This window comes from Chlamydotis macqueenii, chromosome 9 (genome assembly GCF_036417535.1).
Source record: "Chlamydotis macqueenii isolate bChlMac1 chromosome 9, bChlMac1.mat, whole genome shotgun sequence".
NCBI lineage: Eukaryota > Metazoa > Chordata > Aves > Otidiformes > Otididae > Chlamydotis > Chlamydotis macqueenii.
The window spans coordinates 1,175,359-1,195,191 of NC_141564.1; the positions used below are offsets into that span (position 1 = coordinate 1,175,359).

The following is a 19,833-nucleotide window of genomic DNA, read 5'->3' on the forward strand; positions in this document are numbered from 1 at the left end:
CACGTGACCGAAAGAGGGCGGAAGCGGCTCTCGCCGGCGCCCGCCGCACGGCGAAGGCGGAGCGGCGTCCATGTTTAGTGAGGGAAGGCCTGCACAGCGCTCACCGGCGCCGCTCCGTGCCCGCCGCCCGGCTCCTCCCAGCGCTCCCCGCCGCGCAGCGGAGCTTCGCCTTCGTTGGGAATGTACATTATTTCCCTTTAGAGACATGGTCTTACATCCGGCCTCCTCGGAGCACAGATTGCAGGCCTGAGCCCATCGTGCCAGGCCATCCCCATCGTTCTGTAGTTCTTAGTTCATCATGCTCAATTTTACCACTTCTCCAGGCTCTAAGATTTACACGCTATCAATAGGGATTCAGTCTTTAAAAACAAAGGGCTATAAAAATTCTAAACCTGGTTTTCGAAGCACACGAGAAATACAGTCCATTCCCGCTGAGATCCATTACGTAGCTGTGCCCTCGCCCCTTTCACAACGCTCCTTCCCTTTTTCCATCGTGCAGAAGTCCTAGCACAAATAATTTTCTTCGACGTTTTTCAGATCTCTCTGCAGCTATTCTCGATCTTCTTCTTCGGTGATTTAAAAGGCCATCTTTCTATCTTTTTTTTCCAGGAAATAATATTATGCACAGGTAGTGGAAAAGATCATTAGCACTGGGAAGAAGGGAAAAAAAAAAGCGAAATGGGTCCTTTATTTAGTCAAAATATTTTTATTTGGCTGTATTTAGCAGAAGGTTTGCCTTCCTCCTTTCTCCCCCCCCATTGTTTGCTCATTATTTCTCATTTCTCATGCTTCCATTCTTTCAGTACAATATATTAACACCTTGCACCTCTTCAGCATTTTCCAGTTAAGGCTCTCAAAGCATTTACAGACATGAGTTAACTACTCCTCACAACAATCACTAGCAGTAGGGATGTGAAATGATCTGCATCTGCAGAGAGAAGTTAAAATCAACTTTCTTTCCAAGCTTTTCCTTGATTTTCAATGTCCCACGTGCATTATGCTGGGCCTGATGAACATGTACGTCCCTGCAGTTGTGTTTCTCGCTTTTGAAGGAAAGGCTGAGTTTGAGCACTCAAAATCTAAAGCTATTTCTGAAAATCTTTCTTTAGTAACTTGTTGAAGGCCACACAGTGAGCGAGCAGCAGAATCCCAAACTGGGAACAAGGCGCAGCTTCCAGTTACGTGCGGTACTGCCAGACATAACTCTGTAACTTACCTTTGGACTTTAAAACCACAATCCATTCCCTTCCCCTTCCACGTTATCCTCTGCTGACCGTTCCCAGCAGAGTTCAACCTCAGGCACTTCCAGGCTGCACTCCGCTAGCGAGTTTTACGTGAGGCTCTCCACAGTCATAAATTGCATACAGCGTACAGTGCCGCTGGGTGGCTGTAATGCGAGCCTTAATGGGAAAAAAAAATCCCCAAACCAAATAAAACCCAACAACCTAACAAGCAACGGGTGTGGATTTCATCTCTGAGCATTTTAAGCAAACTTCAGAGTTGATGGAAAAATCTCATACGTGATTTTTTGAAGGAAAACATCCCCATCCCCAAACCTGGATCGGGTTTGACTAAATACTAACTTGACATGAACACCTTCTAATGGGTAGTGCATCTGCATAGCGATCCTTCATAAAACCGGCACTCACAGTCAGACCCTGCCAACAGAAGTACTGCGACTGTCCAAGCAAACAGTAATCTTAAAATACGCGTTCAGTTCACGTCAGTGGTATCTTCGCGTTAGCTCCCTCGGAAGATACTGGCATGAAACACAGATGAAAAACTTTTTCTTAGTTCGGTTAACACTGAAAATCCAAACAGTCAGACAAACACAACGCAAGTATTTTAACAGAAACAATATAAAATTTCACTGGCTTAAAAAAAAAAAAAGATCTAAGTGAGAAATCTTGGTTATTTCAATGAGTTGCTAGAGCCTACATTTAAGGTGATGCATTTACAGAACTCTTCAGGTGAATTAGGCTTCTTCTAGAACACTAAATACTGGAATTCTGGAAGATTGTGCAAGTATTAAAAAATATTAACATTTTAAATGTTAACATTACAATTTTAAATAGCCTTGCAAGTGCAATGTTATAAATATTTTAAAAAACCCTCAGAGCTACAATTTTGTATAAGTTATATGAGTAAATGAAAGTGCTTTTCAAGTATTTATGATCATTTACAGTTGGAGTCTGTTGTACAAGTCAGTGCTCAGATGGTACAATTTAAATATCAGTCTTTTTAAAAAATTTTGGAGGCATGCATTTAACTGGATGGAATAAAAGGTTTCGTTTGCAGAAATGTGTGATAAAGATTTAAATACAGAACATAATTTGTGATAAATATTTAAATATGGAATATTATAAAATGTGAATATTATATTTTTGTTATCCATAGCGATCACATCCTGATGGGTGTGCGATAACCTGATAATGCCACGGGAGCCCTTGAGCCACACAGGGATTGTTAATGCCACCAAAATCCCAAATTATGGTATGCTAAATAATGGTTCTTCGGTAGAGACCAAAGCATGAGAGAGGTCCAGTACTGTCAACTTCTGAAGAATTTAAAAGATCTCACGATCTGTGTGAAAAGCCACGGAATCTGACGAAAACTTTCCAACACTGTCAATTAGCTGTGGTCGCGTCACAGCTAGCGCATGTCTCCAGCGTGCTGTCTGCCCCGGGCAGGGCGCAGCTCCCCTTCTGGCTGGTCAAGAACCATTATTATTGCAGCGATACAAAAAAATATTGCATTCTTGCTTGCTAGCCAGAGGAAGGGTGAGGTAAGCGGGGAGATACTTGTTTATTAGACAAGAAAACCAAAACAAAACAACCCTAAGTGAATCGTTATATATTTAAAAGTGCACTGAAAATATTTCCTATAAGTGCCAGGTTTTCGTCTTAAATTATATCCACTTTGAACACTGAACATACGGAAGCTGATACTAGAGCATTTAGTTTGTCTCGTGGTTTGAAAAGCACACGACGCAAGGAAGCGTGACCATCTTTCGTTAAAGATCTGGCGATGCCGTAGTTTTACCGGGAAGAGGCAGCTTCGAAACGGCAGAGTCCAGCAGAAGCCCCTGCAGACCGCCACGACAAGCTCTCTCCAACAACGTGCTTTGTCATTTCCCAAAGACTAAAGTCAAACTGTTGCCCTACCTCACCACAGTGCTGCACTGGCAATGTATAACTTTCTTTCCAGATGCAGTCAGACTTTAATAAATTATAGCTCTTCAGAGTTAGGCAATTCTTCATAACAAAAGCGGAGTTTCACGTTCCGTCAAGAGCGGCCACTGTTTAGACGGGTCTCTTCATGCACACCTGACAGCGGCTGATGATATTTTCTAGTTCGCCTGCTTTCAAAGTCTGTGGCAGAGGTCTCCTGAAAGAAACAATGCAAATATTTACTTTTTTCTTTAAAAAACCAGGGAGAGATGATGAAGCTTTGGATACGGAATTACCAACGTTAAAATCCTTGGCTCACGTAAGGCATCTTTGTGCTACAGAATGGCCCTAAACCTAGCAAAGGGGGATGTCTAAACTGGGGGGAATTTCTCAGGGAGCCCCCAGGCAGCTACTGTCTCCTTGTGTGCTTCCAGTACGGATGCAATGCCTACGGATGCAGGGAAGTACAGTTTACCTGAACATTCTTCTTGGATTTAACGACGCCAACCAGAAGCTGTAGGAATTTGTGTAGTAGTTGCACGTTCCCCTGCCGTGGCACTCTATGAACGGGATGGCTCGAAATTCTTCCAAACAAGATCCAGGAGATGCCAATGCTTGGCCAGAAGCTTCTGAGCCGGCGCTTGTGTACTGTAACCACCAAGACATTTTGAATGAGAACTTGTCCAGCAGCTTTTAGTAAACTTCAGGCAGAAAAAAAAAATCTCTTTCTAAAACATACCACGTTCTGTGGTATATCTTGGACAAAAAAAAAAGAACATAGCTTAGTTTTATCCAACTTTATAACGAAGCAGAGAAGCCTTATGAAAATTCAAGCGCAGTTATGGCAATTTTTAAGTCCCTGCCAAGGCTTTTTTCTGCTCCAGGAAAAGGCATGAAACTGTAACCAGTACAAAGGCTGGAAAGTAGCTGGCTCCTTTCCAGTTGAGGACTACAGTAACTGAATTACAGATAAGCCAAATCCTCTGTTTCGTGTGTGTTCCTAATTTTTGTTGCATGGATTGCTTCTCCAAACACAAAAAGCAAAGGCGGCTTTTTCTTTCTCTGATGTCAGTAAATGTTTGTAGAAATGGCTCTAAAATAATTTATGACAGTAGAAAATCGGCTAGAAAATACCAATTAAACTTGCTGATGTTGGAAACGAGCAGATGATTTTACCCAGATGCTGCAAAAATCCTCTCATTCTTTTCCAAGATGATGATTGCTTAGGACCAAATCCCAGGAGAGACAACAAATTCCACACTAGACCCACAAGGACTTACATCATGCAAAGAAAGAGGGGTTTTTAATTCTTTAATTCTTTTACCCTCATTTGCTGGCATCCCTGCGACAACACACAGGCATGGATACAAAGATGAAGTGCTACATCCCCTACCACAGATACTCTCTTTCTCCCATAATCCGTTCTCGCTTTGTAGGCACATTACGAACTTTCTTCACTCACATCTCGTTATGGCATCAGAATTGCTGACGCGGTCTTTTGTCGACAGTGTACTGCATTTGTTTTGATTTTAGCTTTCTGTGGAGTTCAGCCCCGAGATCTGATTTATAAAAGAACTGCCTGGCACGGAAGCAGGTCAGTTATTTCTGTGTATTTGTGTTCAGGATCCCAGTCCCCAAACCCGTTTCATGACACATGAAAATGAGAACGTGCAGTTACTTTCGTCAGACTAAAATCTTGTGGTTGTCCTTTAATCTTTTCCCCCTTTCCTCCTGCCACCTATTTCTGGGGACAGATCAGAATAGCTGTTCCTGTGCTTCATTAAGAAACAAATGAGCTATGAGCAGATGAAAATGGAAGCAGGAGGAGATAAAATTAATAATTCAAGGCTTTATATCCTTACCATAACAAAAGAAAAACCCTTCCAGAGAGATATCCAGCCTTCGGGACATGCAGGAACGGCAGTTGTTTGGCTGTGAACTGCTATCACCATTGCAGCTCCTTCGCAGACAACGCACCTGTGAAAAGAAACGCACATGCATTCAGTGCAGATATGAGAGAAAACATGTAAACAGGCAAAAATTGTACCTTCTAGGATAGCAGCTACCTAATGGCAGGACTTACTAAAAATGTTACAACTCACACAAGTTTCCTCTGGTTAATAAGGACATAAGTAAATTGAAGGTAACTCAAATTCCTTGCTCTGCAATCCCTACCAGGAACACCAGACAAAATTTGGTAAAAGATGGAAATTTGTCCTGTAACATTTGAGCTTCCTACTTTTGCGTTTACTGAAGCAAGAACCTGAATTTTACCTTCTTCATGTGCTCGCTACTTTATGTGGTTATGGTGTAGATAAAAGTTCTGTACCTTTACTTGCTAAGATAAAAAACCTAATCTTTATTTCCTAAATGAAGAAACTACAAAGCTGAGCTGCAACAACCGGGTAAGGCAGCCTAGAGTGCAAAGCTTGCCTTCCCATCTTTGACTTTGCTATTCTTGGATGCTCCTGCTTTTAGAGCTTTTCCTCTTAAGATGCTTTTCATCCTTCTGAGCTGATCTAAAGCAACTAGAAAGCACCACATTTGCACAAGGGTGTTCCACAGCAGAGAACCTTCGGCCCCAGCTTACAGTGTTCTTCACCTACAGTGAATGTATCACACAGCACTGAAAGCAGAACTTGATCTGTACTATGTTCCAAATAATGAAGCTGTCCTTATTTCATTTTAGTCTGCCTCCGATATACACAACAATAGATTTTTTTTTAAAAAAATATCATTGCAATCAGTAAGATTATGTGCCATCTTCATGTCAGCTGTACAGATTAAGCCCTCTGGTGCAACTCCAGCTTTAATCTAACTTTCCTTAGAGTATCCAACATATTCAGGTGAGCAATCAAAACCCAAGTGGTTAAAAACAGGGCTTATACTGGCTGAGATGGGCAGGTCTTTGCCTGAGATTTGCCCTTCAAAATGATTTACGACGTCTTTGTGGTTCCAGGCCAGCAGAGCTAAAATTCTTGTACTCTTACCTGCTTATATGGGGCTCTAGTGCCCTGCCAGAAATCGGAGCCATGTCTGCTGGCATTACTGCCGCAGTTGACAGCCAGTACGAATAGTCGTTGCGAGAAGCAAAACTACAAACATCATTGGTGTTACAGAATAAGAATGGCATAGTGGTAAATCTCTGCAAGCAGCTGCCAGCTGTTCCTAAAAGACAGAAGAGGACAGGTTTGTGACAAACAGGAGATTACGTTTAGTGCAGCCAACAGAAGCGACGCGTGATGGCATGCAATCTACTATAGTGAGGAAACAGCTGGTAACTATAGAGAGAGAAGTGTCTGGATGGTGGAATTACACCACCATTACAAAATGCTTATGGTATATATAAAAATTTCTATATAAAAAATAAGGGGCAAGAACAAAATCGGTTAAAACAGTATCTTGTTGGATGGTATCCGTCCTTGACACAGTGGCAGGGATTCAGCTGCTTAAACAAAAGCTTCCGCTGCGATTTTTGACACCCTAAAGCATCTCATTTGGTCTCCAAAAAACCAAGACACTGTGTTGTCACTGTCAGCCCTGTGCAGATGTTGTGAACATTTATACTTGACATCTATCCATAAGTAACAGAATTCCTCCTCAAAATGTCTAGGGACAGTAAAAAGGGAACATAGGAGGGCAGGAAAGAAAGATGTCTCTCAAGCCACGACTCTTGAATTGACTCAGAGCAGCAGACCGCTCTGGAGACCGATGTCTGAAATGAGTGTTCATCTCAGACACTTACTGCGCATTTGGTTTCCTAGCATTAGTGAACTCTAAAGAAAATTATCTGAAAATTTGAACCGATACAGTACCGAGATCTTGTCCATGTGCACGTTCATTTCCTTGTACAAAAAGTAGCGAATAGCCGACATAGATCTGCGATGTCCCACGCGGGCACGAAGGAATCTGTGTCGATTGACTATGCCGGGTGAAGATAAAACCTCTTCTTGTTGGACCAGTAACAACAGTTCCTGGTGATCCAGGTAACCCCTGCAGACCTGGGAAGCCAATCAGTCCAGGTTGTCCTGTGGAGGAGAAAGAAATATGACTGCAAATGCTATAATTTTGTTTGAATTTTTACTTCATTTAAATTAGTGGAACCACTTGAAAACTAACAAAAAATTATCATGAAGATGCAACTTAAAAATTGGCAGTATTTGTTGGTAGATGTATTAATTCCTTCAGACCTAGCTTTACACTGCATAGTTTCACGGGAGAGTGAGGTATTTTAAAGAACCGTGGCCATTAAAAATGGCCAAAATAGTTGTAAAGTAAAAACATTTAACAGTGACTAAATAAAAATAGTTAGTTCCATTTTGATGTCACGTAAAGGCACGTTGATACCTCGGGATTTCGTTACATGATCTCAGTACATGCAAGAGGAAGGATTTCCAGAAATCTGAATACAGTTTATCTGTAAATTCATTAGCAGTCAGAGATGTCTGCTCTCCTGTACCTCTTTCTCCTGGAAAGCCCCTGTCTCCTTTTGGACCAGGCATTCCTGGCTGACCTGGATGACCAAATCTTCCTGGCAGACCTTTTACTCCTTTTGGTCCTAAATTGTCATCAAGAAAAAACCAGAATCATACAGCAGTAGTTATTCTAGATTTTCCTGACCGTTAATGAACAAAGTTAAAATCTCCATGTAAAGGTAGCTGCATTAGAATAAAACCACCAGGGATTTACTAAGTTTTGAGACTGTCGGTAGTGTTACGGTCACCATACTTCCTATCAGAAAGATTACAAGAATATATTGAATGTATTGCAGAAAAACACTATTCTTATAAGAAATATTTACAGAAACCAAAGCAAATAGTTTTTTTTTTTTCCTTTTAGCACGTGTCATACAATAGAAAAATTTTAAAAAATATAGTAACAGGACATAATCATCTTGGTCACGGTCTGTAATCCCATAAATAATGCAGCTCCTTTGTAAAAGAACTTTAAGGAAAGTGTAGAAGAACAATTCTTTAGTGCCTGCTCACTTACTGACTGCAAGGGTGGAGGACAGATGGAATGGGATAGGGCATGAATACAAGGTTGTTAACAAGGTACAACGTGCTGTTTTTAAATATGGAGAGGTATTTTTAAAGACAAGTCCATTTTCGATGCAGAAGCATGTTTTCCTGCTAATCAATAATGTACCAGTAAGCAGCACACACAAACATGAACAGAGATGAAAACAGCAATCACCTTGTAGCCCAGGAATCCCTTGAATTCCTTGATCACCTGGTGTTCCTGGGATTCCTGGTAGTCCAGGAGGACCCTTGCTTCCCGGGATCGCAAATATTCTCCCAGGCACTCCAGGTGGACCTAGCAGCAAAAATATAAAGAAGAGCTATTGGTTTATATTAAAAGAAAGCAAACAAACTACCAAACAAACGCAACAAATGCAGCTAAGTTGGCTGGGGTAAGAATGAGAAGGGTTGGTTACCATGCTGGCCCTTTGGTCCCCTTGGCCCTTCTGCACCTGGTGGTCCAGGGGGTCCTTGATCACCCTTTTCTCCTGAAACAGAAGGTTGGAGATACATTTGTCTGGTTCAAAATATCAAAACAACTGGCAGAATTTCAGAGGCTTATTGAAGAGTCTGTGCAACCTTCCCAAAGAGTAACACAGCCCGTAGACTCATCTGAAACGCGAGAGTGAACTTCTGCATCTCTGCTGTTACTGTGTAATTTTATATAATTTATTCCAGTCAGTTTATAAGAAGATGTTTCCATGCCTCTCTTGCTATAATGGCTGGTCCTGTAAACCTAGCTTAAAATCTCAACTTTAGACTAGGTCCTTTTTATCTTATGTGGTTTTGGCACTAAGTTTGCAGGCCAAGTGCTGCCTTCAGTGATGCTGTGCAGTTCAGCTCCCTGTAGAGCCTACTGTCACTTATGCTGATGGCTCTTAGGGGTTTGTACAGTTCTTCAAGTGTTTGAAACTTAATAAGCAATTCTTTTCATTGTGCAAAATATCCAGAGGTTATATCCAGATTACTCTCCACAGCTCTGCTGGAGAAAAAAAAAAAAAGAAGTATTTTTATCATCAAGTCAAGAGATTTGACTGACTATACCATGAAACAAGCTTTTTGCTTAAGGAAGTATAATTACTGTCTGTACAGTGACTTTTCAAATTAGAACAAATTTAAAATACACAATAACTAGCACGGAACACAAATCAGTAGGTTAAACAGGTAATGACAATTTTGTGTCACTGTAAGTCACGCAATTGAAAAATTAGAATACTGGAGTCATGCAGATCTAGAACAGATTTAAATCACTAGAAAAATGTCTAAGGTAAAAGGATTTTTATCCAACTAAGCCTCGGGAATATGAAATCAATGAAGCCAACACATTTTGAAGTTCATCTGTTGATAAACTGGTAAATTAGATTATAACTGGGACTACTTTTACGGCAGAGGACCCAGTGGAATTGTGATTAAATGCTCTGAGTTCTATAGCTAAGAAGTTGCCAAAAAGTCACATCTTCTAGCAGAGGTGCCTGGAATAGTGGCCTTTAAAGTTCCAGTTGTTCCTCACTTGAACATCAGTCTGGACATACCCAGAGCACCCAACTCAAAGAAAATGCTCTCTTAGTGATCGCCTTTGTTTACAGCTGACCCACACCCCGCTCTTGATTGTGTCTGGCACACAGAAGTGTACGTAATAAATACACAAATACCTTTCACACCCGGGAATCCAAGAAATCCAGGGTCCCCCCTAGCACCGGGATAACCTGATCGACCTTCTGTTCCCTGCAAATCAAGGAACACCAATCATGAGCAGGAAGCAGCATCTGCATGCTATGAAGTAAACTTTCTTTTTGTTCAGAATACTCAAAGCATTATGTTCACAGAAAATGCTACAACTGGAATTATCCGCTCCATTTGTGAGCATGTTAGGAACAGTCACATCATTGTTGATACTGTTCTGTAGTAGAGAATGGCCAAGGAAATGACATGCCAGAAATTCACAATAATTTCTTTTTGGTCCACTTAAGTCCATACAAACTACTTTTCATATCCATTTTAACATCTTTCCTCTATTACAAGGGTTTTTTTTGGAAGATGTAGGGTTTTTTATTTTGGTTTGTTGTTTTCGAGTTTGTGTTTTTTGTTTATTTATTTATTTTTTTTTTAATTAACCTGGGTGTTACTTTCAGGGTAAGAGCAAAATTAACAGTGGAGTAAGAAACAAGCAATACTGCTTCACTGACTTTTGGACCAGGAGGACCGACGTCGCCGGCTGGGCCTGTCGGCCCTGGTATGCCATCTGCCCCTCGAACACCTTTGCTTCCTTTCATGCTGGGATTAGAAAGACCAGGAAGCCCTGGAAAACCAGGAGCACCTGTAGGGAAACATCAAAGTAAAGGCTACTGCCAAGAGCATTTCGCATACGTTACATACAGTGCAGTGCAACATTCCGTGACTCTGTAATGGTTCTCACCTTTACCACCTCAGTGACCCCCAAGGAAATACACTCATTTTTAACAAAATAAACTCATTTTCCTAGCTTGCTAATTTAATCTGAGATCAGAGCTGAGTTCTTGCAGCACTCTACAGCACTACAATTTTTTTAATATCCTCCAGTTGTAGTGATGCCTGTAATCGTAGAATCATTTAGGCTGGAAAAGACCGTTAAGATCGTTGAGTCCAGCCGTAAACCTAACAGTGCCAAGTGCGCCACTAAGCCATGTCCCTAAGAGCCATGTCTACACACTCATGCTCTTCACTTCTTTAAGGTTGGATCTCAGCTGCCCTAGGGACCACATGGGAAGAAAGCAAAATAATCCATCAAGTGGCCTGCAAAGCTTAGCGTTTATGTTTTAGAATTTTAGAATCACAGAATCACAGAACGGTTTGGGTGGGAAGGGACCTTCAAAGCCCACCCAGTCCAACCCCCCTGCAAGGACCAGGGACATCTCCAACCAGATCAGGTTGCTCACAGCCCCAGCCAACCTGACCTGGAATGTTTCTAGGGATGGGGCATCCACCACCTCTCTGGGCAACCTGGGCCAGTGCTCCACCACCCTCAGCGTAAAACATTTTTTCCTTATGTCCAGTCTGAATCTACCCCCCTCTATTTTAAAAGGGAGTTCCTTTCAGATAAATAAGGAGTTATAACAACGCACCTGGTCTTCCATCTGCACCAGAAATACCTCTATTCCCTTTCTGGCCAGGAACTGCCATGCCCGTTGTGCCTTGAAATCCAGGTAACCCCACTAAGCCGGGAGGTCCAACGGGTCCTTGATCTCCCTGATGACCTTTCATACCGGGTGGCCCAGGAAAACCAGGCAGTCCCATGTCCCCTTTAATTCCTGCAGAGTAGAAGTATTACATGTGGGGACAGCTGTCAAGGTGGTAAATAATGTGACGACGCAGAATGTGTGCGTTTACTGTACTGCAAAGGTGGAATTCAGCCTTTGTTTTTAGTATCTCCAAAGAGATACTGTTCTAAGGTCAATCATAGACTGCATGATCTGCATGATGGAGGGTATGAAGAGAGAATTTTTTTTTTCCCCCAAAGTAAAGCAAATCAATGGATTTCTACCAGGACTAGAAATACAATGCAAAACCTAAAAAATGGGAAGAGTCCCCTCAGTCAACCGTTCATCAACACAAAGGGCAGATGAACAAAATGAAAATGCAATCACTGTAGATTTAGAATCATAGAATCATAGAATGGTAAGGGTTGGAACGGACCTTCAAAGGTCATCTAGTCCAACCCCCCTGCAAGGAGCAGGGACATCTCCAACCAGATCAGGTTGCTCAGAGCCTCGTCGAGCCTGGCCTTGAACATTTCCAGGGATGGGGCCTCCAGCACCTCTCTGGGCAACCTGGGCCAGTGTTCTGTAACTCGTATCGTAAAAAATTTTTTCCTAATATCCAATCTAAATCTACCCCCCTCTATTTTAAAACCATTACCCCTTGTCCTATTGCAACAGGCCCTACTAAACAGCCTCTCCCCATCTTTCTTGTAGGCCCCCTTGAGGTACTGGAAGACCGCTATCAGGTCTCCCCAGAGCCTCCTCTTCTCCAGGCTGAACAGCCCCAACTCTCTCAGCCTGGCCTCATAAGAGAGCTGCTCCAGCCCTTTTATCATCTTCGTGGCCCTCCTCTGGACCTTCTCCAACTGGTCCATGTCCTTCTTGTGTTGGGGGCTCCAGAATTGGACACAGTACTCCAGGTGGGGTCTCACCAGAGCAGAGTAGAGGGGGAGAATCACCTCCCTCGACCTGCTGGCCACGCTTCTCTTCATGCAGCCCAGGATGTGGTTGGCCTTCTGGGCCGCGAGGGCGCATTGCCAGCTCATGTTGAGCTTCTCATCCACCAGCACTCCCAAGTCCTTCTCAGGGCTGCTCTCCATCCATTCCCCGCCCAGCCTGGATTTGTGCCTGGGGTTGCCATGACCCATGTGCAGGACCTTGCACTTGGCCTGGTTGAACTTCATGAGGTTGGCACGGGCCCACCTCTCCAGCCTGTCAAGGTCCCTCTGGATGGCATCCCTCCCTTCCAGCGTGTCGACAGCACCACACAACTTGGTGTCGTCGGCGAACTTGCTGAGGGTGCACTCTATCCCACTGTCCATGTCGCCGACAAAGATGTTGAACAGGGCCGGGCCCAACACGGACCCCTGAGGGACGCCACTTGTGACCGGTCTCCACACGGACATTGAGCCGTTGACCACCACTCTCTGAGTGCGGCCATCCAGCCAACTCCTAGTTTAGAGAGAAGGATGTCATGTAGGACAGTGTCAAAAGCTTTGCACAAGTCCAGGTAGATGACGTCAGTTGCTCGTCCCTTGTCCACCGATGCCGTCACCCCGTCATAGAAGGCCACCAAATTGGTCAGGCACGATCTGCCCTTGGTGAAGCCATGTTGGCTGTCACCAGCCACCTCCTTGCTCTCCATGTGCCTTAGCATGGTTTTCAGGAGAATCTGCTCCATGACCTTGCCAGGCACAGAGGTGAGGCTGACCGGCCTGTAGTTACCCGGGTCTTCCTTATTCCCCTTTTTAAAAATGGGGGTTATGTTCCCTCTCTTCCAGTCATCGGGGACCTCACCAGACTGCCATGACTTCTCAAATACGATAGCCAGTGGCTTGGCAACTTCATCCGCCAGTTCCCTCAGGACCCGCGGATGGATCTCATCAGGTCCCATGGACTTGTGCACCTTTAGGTTCCTCAGATGATCCCAAACCTGCTCTTCCAGTGCAGTGGGCGGTTCTTCATCCTCGCAGTCCCTGCTTGCACCTTCTACAGCTTGGGTGGTGGGACAGGAACTCTTGTCGGTGAAGACTGAGGCAAAAAAGTCATTGAGAACCTCAGCCTTCTCCATGTCCTGGGTAACCAGGACACCAGTTCCCTTCCGGAGGGAGCCTACATTTTCCCTGGACTTTCTTTTGTCCCCTACGTACCTATAAAAGCTCTTGTTGCATTTTATATCCCTGGCCAGATTCAGTTCTGCCAGGGCTTTGGCCTTCCTTACCTTATCCCTGACCACTCGCGCAGCCTCTTTGTAGTCCTCCCAGGCTACCTGTCCCCGCTTCCACTCTCTATAGGCTTCCTTTTTTACTTTCAGTTTTTCCAGGAGCTCCTTGCTCATCCACGCCGGCCTCCTGGCCTTTTTGCCTGACATGTTTTTCATTGGGATGCACCTCTGCTGAGCTTGGAGGAGGTGCTCCTTGAATATGGACCCACTTTCCTGGGCCCCTCTTCCCTCCAGGGCCGCCTCCCATGGCACTTTGCCCATCAGGTCCCTGAAGAGGCTGAAGTCCGCCTTCCTGAAGTCCAGGGCAGAGAGCTTGCCATGTAGTTTCCTTGCTGCCCCGTGGATCTTGAACTCCACCGTGTCATGGTCGCTGCAGCCAAGACTGTCCTTGAGTTTCACATCCCCGACCAGTCCCTCCCTGTTGGTGAGCACAAGGTCGAGCATGGCACCCCTCCTTGTCGGCTCCCCTATCGCCTGCAGGAGGAAGTTGTCGTCCATGCATTCCAGGAACCTCCTGGACTGCCTGTGCCCTGCCGTGTTGGGTCTCCAACAGATGTCCGGGTGGTTGAAGTCCCCCATGAAGACCAGGGCCTGTGACCGTGAGGCTGCTCCTATCTGCCTATAGAGCACTTCATCTGCTCTGTCCTCCTGGCCAGGCGGCCTGTAACAGACCCCCACCGTAACGTCCCCTGTCCGTCCCCATCCTCTAATCTTGACCCATAAGCTCTCTGTCAGCTCCTCCTCCACCCCCAGGCGGAGCTCCACACACTCCAGCCGGTTGCTGATGTAGAGAGCGACACCCCCTCCTCGTCTCCCCTTCCTGTCTTTTTAAAAAGCCTATACCCCTCCATGTTGACGCTCCAGTCGTATGTGTCATCCCACCACGTCTCCGTGATGCCAACGAGGTCGTAGCCCTGCTCGTGTGCAAGCATCTCCAGCTCTTCCTGTTTATTCCCCATGCTGCGTGCATTGGTATAGAGACACCTCAGCTGGGCCCCCGACAAAGCCGACTTGCTGGCTGGAGCGACAGGGGTGCTATTGGATCGCAGTTTAGGTTTATTTGCACTTATCTGTGATCCTTCCTCAGCTTCTGGACCCTCGGTGCTGGCACTGGCGCCATGCTTACAGTGTGCTTAGTATTCAGCAGCATCACCTGTTTTTGTTAGAACATACTCTGTTAATCAAATTATGTATCCAAATAGAATTTGAAAAGCTCTGCGATGTGTATATTACCTTCACAAAACCACAGAAGTTGGCCTCTTTATTTCTCTTTCACAATCGCCTTAACTTTACACGCAAGAACTCTTGTCATTTAATAAATAGTACCAAATCATTGATCAGAAGCACAGAATCGTTCTTCGTTTCCTCTGACACTCTTAGTGCCATTTCAAGGGTCCAAAAGCAGGAGGTGACTTAAAGATGATGATGACTCCGGCATTTAAAAATGAAGATTTGCTTTCTGAACAAACAACTCACCTCTACGACCAGGAACACCTCGAAGGCCAGGGATTCCTCTTCCTGGTGCTCCTATAAAATATTAGGTCATATTATACTCAAAGTCCTGAGTAATTGTTAAAAAACATCATACTTGTCTAATATTTTACACATTTCTTCAGAATTCACGTAATCAAAACTTAGATTTTTGTTATATGTAAAATATCATTTATTGATTATTTCCGTTTCTTCTATCCAGAAACACAAATTAAATTTGTAAGTTTTCCTTTGTAGTAGGAACTCCTACTGAGGAATCATACCTGAGGTACATTCTACAACAACAAACTTTGTCTTTTTTAAGCGGGAGAAAAAAGAAGAAAAATCTGCATTGAACTTAATTACTAAGAAAAATAGAAGAAGAAATGTAAATATCTTAAAAGGAAAATACTTTAACAGTGATTACTTCACACTCAATATGAAAAAACTTATTGAATACTATGAATGCCTTCTCAGTATCATCTTTATACCAATACACAAAGAAACATTTTCACTGTAAAATATGAAAACACTTTCTGTCAGAATTCAGTGGAGGACTAAATCTATCTGTGGACATTGATGACATCAGGAGTGACATTTAATGAAACATTTTACAACCCGAGGGCCAGGTGATGGAAACCCTCACTATTCATGTAAGTAAACACTGTGATTCCCTTTATCTTATTTTCATGCAAGAGAGCAGGCTCCTTTCAAAGGATTTTGCTTGTTTCCATCTCTTTGAGACTAAACACATAAGAGCTGCTAACAGCAGTCCTCTGGCTCTTGCAGACGCGCAGGTTTTCAGGTGACGTTATGACAAATCACCTGTTTAACAGAGCAGTGACTTACGCGTTTGGGTTGCTGACAGCACATACAAAAATTACATAGAAAAATCTGTGAATTATGTAAAAGCAAATAACCTTCTACATCTAAACTGATCTTCGGTTCCACAGAAGCTCCTTATTAATTCTTCCCAAATAATCCTTGTCAGTTTAACTAGTGAAAAAACCAATAGTTAACCAGAATGAGAATATTTCACCGGTGTTACCTGGCTCTCCCTTTGCTCCTGGGGGACCAGGCATACCATCCTGGCCTTGATTACCTCTCTCACCAACAAGTCCACTTTTGCCAGGGTCTCCAGCAGCACCTGTGAATTGTAATGGACCACAACATCATTTTCACTTCTATTATTCTGCATTTCAAAGGGAGAGGATTTGAGTCCCCTTTATTAGCATGCGATCAGTTCAGTCACTTCAAAGACAGATGTGACTCTGTTGGTACACGAACATTTGTAAGGAGCAGCACATAATTTTTATTGAGCTCACGGGACTTCAATGGATCTAACACCCCCACTACTTTCACAGGCAATAACTTCCCGTCTTTCAAAGACATTTTAGGACCTTGCCTTGGATCTAGCCCATGCTGGTGAGAATCCATTCAGGCAGCGTGGTTTCTCTCCCTGGCTTTGCTACAAAATCAAGGTTTCTCTGAACAGGGAGTGGATTCTGATCTCTGCTGATAAGTCAGTGCAAGTTCCCTAAAGTCCACAAAATCACAACATTGTAATTTTTATGAGGATCTCTGAATAGAAGAGCATCCAATGCTCTTTTTGAAGACAATGACAGGCACTCATTTTAATAAAGTCTGCATTGCAGAGATCTCTGTTGCTGCATATTTACACACTCCCCCTTAGATACATTTTGATCTTTTCTGTTGCTTTAACAAACAATTACAACTCTGTCCTCTCTTTGCACTCTTAATTCATTTTCTTCTCCTCCTCATCTAGCTACACCTTAGTTTATTAGTCTCTTTTAGGAGGCAGAGCAAGCCTTTCTTACAATTGTGTGGATATCAGTTAAATTCTAAAGAGCCCCGAAGGACAAGAACATGAACTGCCTCATTACAAAGAAAATAACAAGCCATGGGGGGGTGATTTGGGAGAGATGCTGTATACCATACCAGGAGGGCCTGTAACGCCTGGCTGCCCTGGGTGGCCCTGCCGTCCTTTAACACCAGTACCTCCAGGAGGTCCAGGCTTCCCTGAAAGGAGAAAGAGTGTGGGAGAGGAGAAAAGGCATTCTCACTAGATCCAGACTCCATCTGAGAACTTTGCTATCGTTTCTGCTTCCGACCACCGTGAAAGATCTCCAGCTGACGTAAGTTAGCCTGGCTGCATGGGGTACAAAGGAGCGGACATGTTTACAGCAGCTGGATATAAACGTGCCACCCTACAGGCACCCCGTGTTGTTTATTGGGAAATTATCTTCTTCTAGAAGCACGTCAACATCTCACTGCCCCTCCAAAACAGAACATACCTGGGATTCCTGCTCCTCCTGTTTCCCCTCTGATCCCATGGGATCCCGGTACTCCTTTAGATCCCGGATGACCTTGGGATCCTTTTTCTCCTTTGCTGCCCAAAACTCCTGGGAGGCCTGGATCTCCCTGAGAAACAGTAATTGCACACAAAGGGTAAGTAAGTGTAACCATGGTTCGTTGTGATTTTCAGACAAAAATCAAAGTAGATTAGTAAGAAGTCTCCTCATAATACCACTGACCCTTTAGACATAACTAAGAAAAAAAGCTTTTTTTAATCTGTACAAACCGACTTCAGTCTTTAGATGTTTTCACCGGCACACAGACTTCCCTCCAGTTTTATTCTAGCAGCTCCTCTTTTGATCCAAACATGCATTCCTTACATAATATGCAGCTATACTAAATACTGAAACGCGTATTTTTCCTTGAACTCCCACTGACTTTCACAACAATAATCTCATTGTGGCTACCCAGCTAATACAGAAAATAAACAGATAATTTAGACAGATTACAGGAGTTATAGTACAGTTTACAGCCCCAACCAGGTATTTCAGACAATCTCGTGTAAAAAGGCTCCCAGTTGTTCAACAATCAGAATATGTGGAGTAAAACTGTATCCAATTAATCTGCTTAAAAGACAATTGTTTTTTTTTTCTTAGCAATATATATTGCCGAACATAATATATACACAATATAATATAATATTGTGAAAAAAAAGCCAATTAATTTTGTGTAATTATGTTACTAGACTCTCAAAAACCAACAGTACAATTTCAGATTACAAAACTTTCACATTTGATAAGATGATGTTTTCTGTACTTTTTAACATACAAGTATTCCTACTGCTTGGTTTTCTAAGTGCAAGTCCTTGTTTTAATAGATTAGCAACTTTTGCAGAAATAAAGTTGTTTCCAAGACGTTCCATCTTTACAAATAGGAAATTCTTGCACCAAGAGAAAAACGAGATATAAGGAAGGCAAAAATTTCTCCTGAGTAATGACACAATAGGATTTCCATATTTCTTATTACTAACAAACCACCTGCTTCTGCAAACTCTGCAGCTCCTGCTTACGCCTTGTTCCTGTTTCTCTACTCAAAGGTTCTGCTTACTGCCAGCACGACACTGTTCCCACTGCGTTTATACCTTTGGGCCAGGTTCTCCTGGAGGCCCGGCAGATGGGAACCCGGGATCCCCTCTGTCACCTGGAAAGCCACCATAGCCTGGTGGACCAGGGTCACCTGGTGGTCCTGGAAAGCCCGGAGACCCTTTCTGTCCTTTTGGACCTGGAAAAATACAGATACCGATACCATTCTTAAAAGGATCACAATTGCGTACCACATCTTGTGTTCCGTGAACTACTGCTTGTACATGCACGTATTCATTCTTCATTAAAGTAACGAAGCCAGTGATTTTATTTCTAAACACATTAAAAAGAGGTTCTTACAATATTTAAATGTAAGAAGTTATATTTCATTTAGAAAGAGGGAGAACTGCATTCTGCAAGTCAAGCAAATGCTGGGGTGGTGAGAAGTCTACAGGTGCCACAAAGAATAAATCCCAGTCTAAGTATTGTGCAACGCTTACAGTAATGCTCAGATCTGTGCAAATGCCTCTCTCTAGACAGCTCTATGAATTTCTAATACAGCTTGACAGAAAATAACCTGGAATTCCCATGTCCCCTTTGTTTCCTGGTGCACCTGGGAATCCTTGTCCTCCAGGAAGCCCTGGAAGACCCATAAATCCTTTGGCACCTGCAAGAGGAAGAAATAAGTGTCATCTTCACGTGTTTGCTTCACACACTGGCTGGTGACAGAGCTGTCACGAATAGACAATCCTCTGCCGCACACCTTGTGATAGTATCATTATTTTGTAAGTCAACATGCAGCCTCTTGCCTCAGACACAGACAAATTGAGCATTATTGTTGTCAGAAAGTCAAAGAAATAACAAGCATCTTCATCTTGTGTATCAACATTCAAATTAAGGTTTGGGACCACAGCACCCAGAGGCAGCAACGGAAACGTACTTCTACCAATTTTGATCAGGATTGTGAATTGGTATTTAAGCACTGGGCTCATTCTGAGTTCAGGCTGGTTTCGGGGCACGTCACAATCACATTATTACTAAATCATTACGCACTTCTCATGATGAGTATACTCAGAAGTTTCTTCTTACATGGCTTAGGTACTTATCTTTAGTTTAATTTAGCTAAATTAGCTGTCAGTGTAATGACTACAAGTTCTAGTTGCATCTAGAATGTCCAGATGTCCAAATTCCAGGGCACTAGCATTTAGGCAGGTGAAGTCTTATTTTCTTCCATAAGAAGTGAGGGAGCGGTGAAGCATTTGGAGTTTTTCCTGTGATGGCTACACTGCAATGTTAATTAGAGAACACAGCAGT

The 19,833-nt window shown here is 43.3% G+C and overlaps 1 protein-coding gene across 1 annotated transcript in view; it reads right to left on the minus strand.

Moving 5' to 3' along the window:
• Positions 1-2,232: 2,232 nt before the first annotated feature.
• The window catches only part of COL4A3 (collagen type IV alpha 3 chain), a 61,466-nt gene continuing 43,865 nt past the window's right edge, over positions 2,233-19,833 (minus strand). The window contains exons 37-53 of the mRNA XM_086754834.1: positions 19,097-19,186; positions 18,579-18,718; positions 17,437-17,563; positions 17,081-17,161; positions 16,170-16,268; positions 15,128-15,178; positions 11,293-11,478; positions 10,378-10,508; positions 9,844-9,916; positions 8,608-8,679; positions 8,367-8,486; positions 7,630-7,728; positions 6,986-7,198; positions 6,161-6,338; positions 5,033-5,147; positions 3,646-3,818; positions 2,233-3,387 (exon numbers count right to left, since the gene is read on the minus strand). Coding sequence (XP_086610960.1) covers positions 3,303-3,387; positions 3,646-3,818; positions 5,033-5,147; positions 6,161-6,338; positions 6,986-7,198; positions 7,630-7,728; positions 8,367-8,486; positions 8,608-8,679; positions 9,844-9,916; positions 10,378-10,508; positions 11,293-11,478; positions 15,128-15,178; positions 16,170-16,268; positions 17,081-17,161; positions 17,437-17,563; positions 18,579-18,718; positions 19,097-19,186 — 2,033 coding nt within the window. The 3' untranslated portion in view covers positions 2,233-3,302. The remainder of the gene's footprint in view (positions 3,388-3,645; positions 3,819-5,032; positions 5,148-6,160; positions 6,339-6,985; positions 7,199-7,629; positions 7,729-8,366; positions 8,487-8,607; positions 8,680-9,843; positions 9,917-10,377; positions 10,509-11,292; positions 11,479-15,127; positions 15,179-16,169; positions 16,269-17,080; positions 17,162-17,436; positions 17,564-18,578; positions 18,719-19,096; positions 19,187-19,833) is intronic.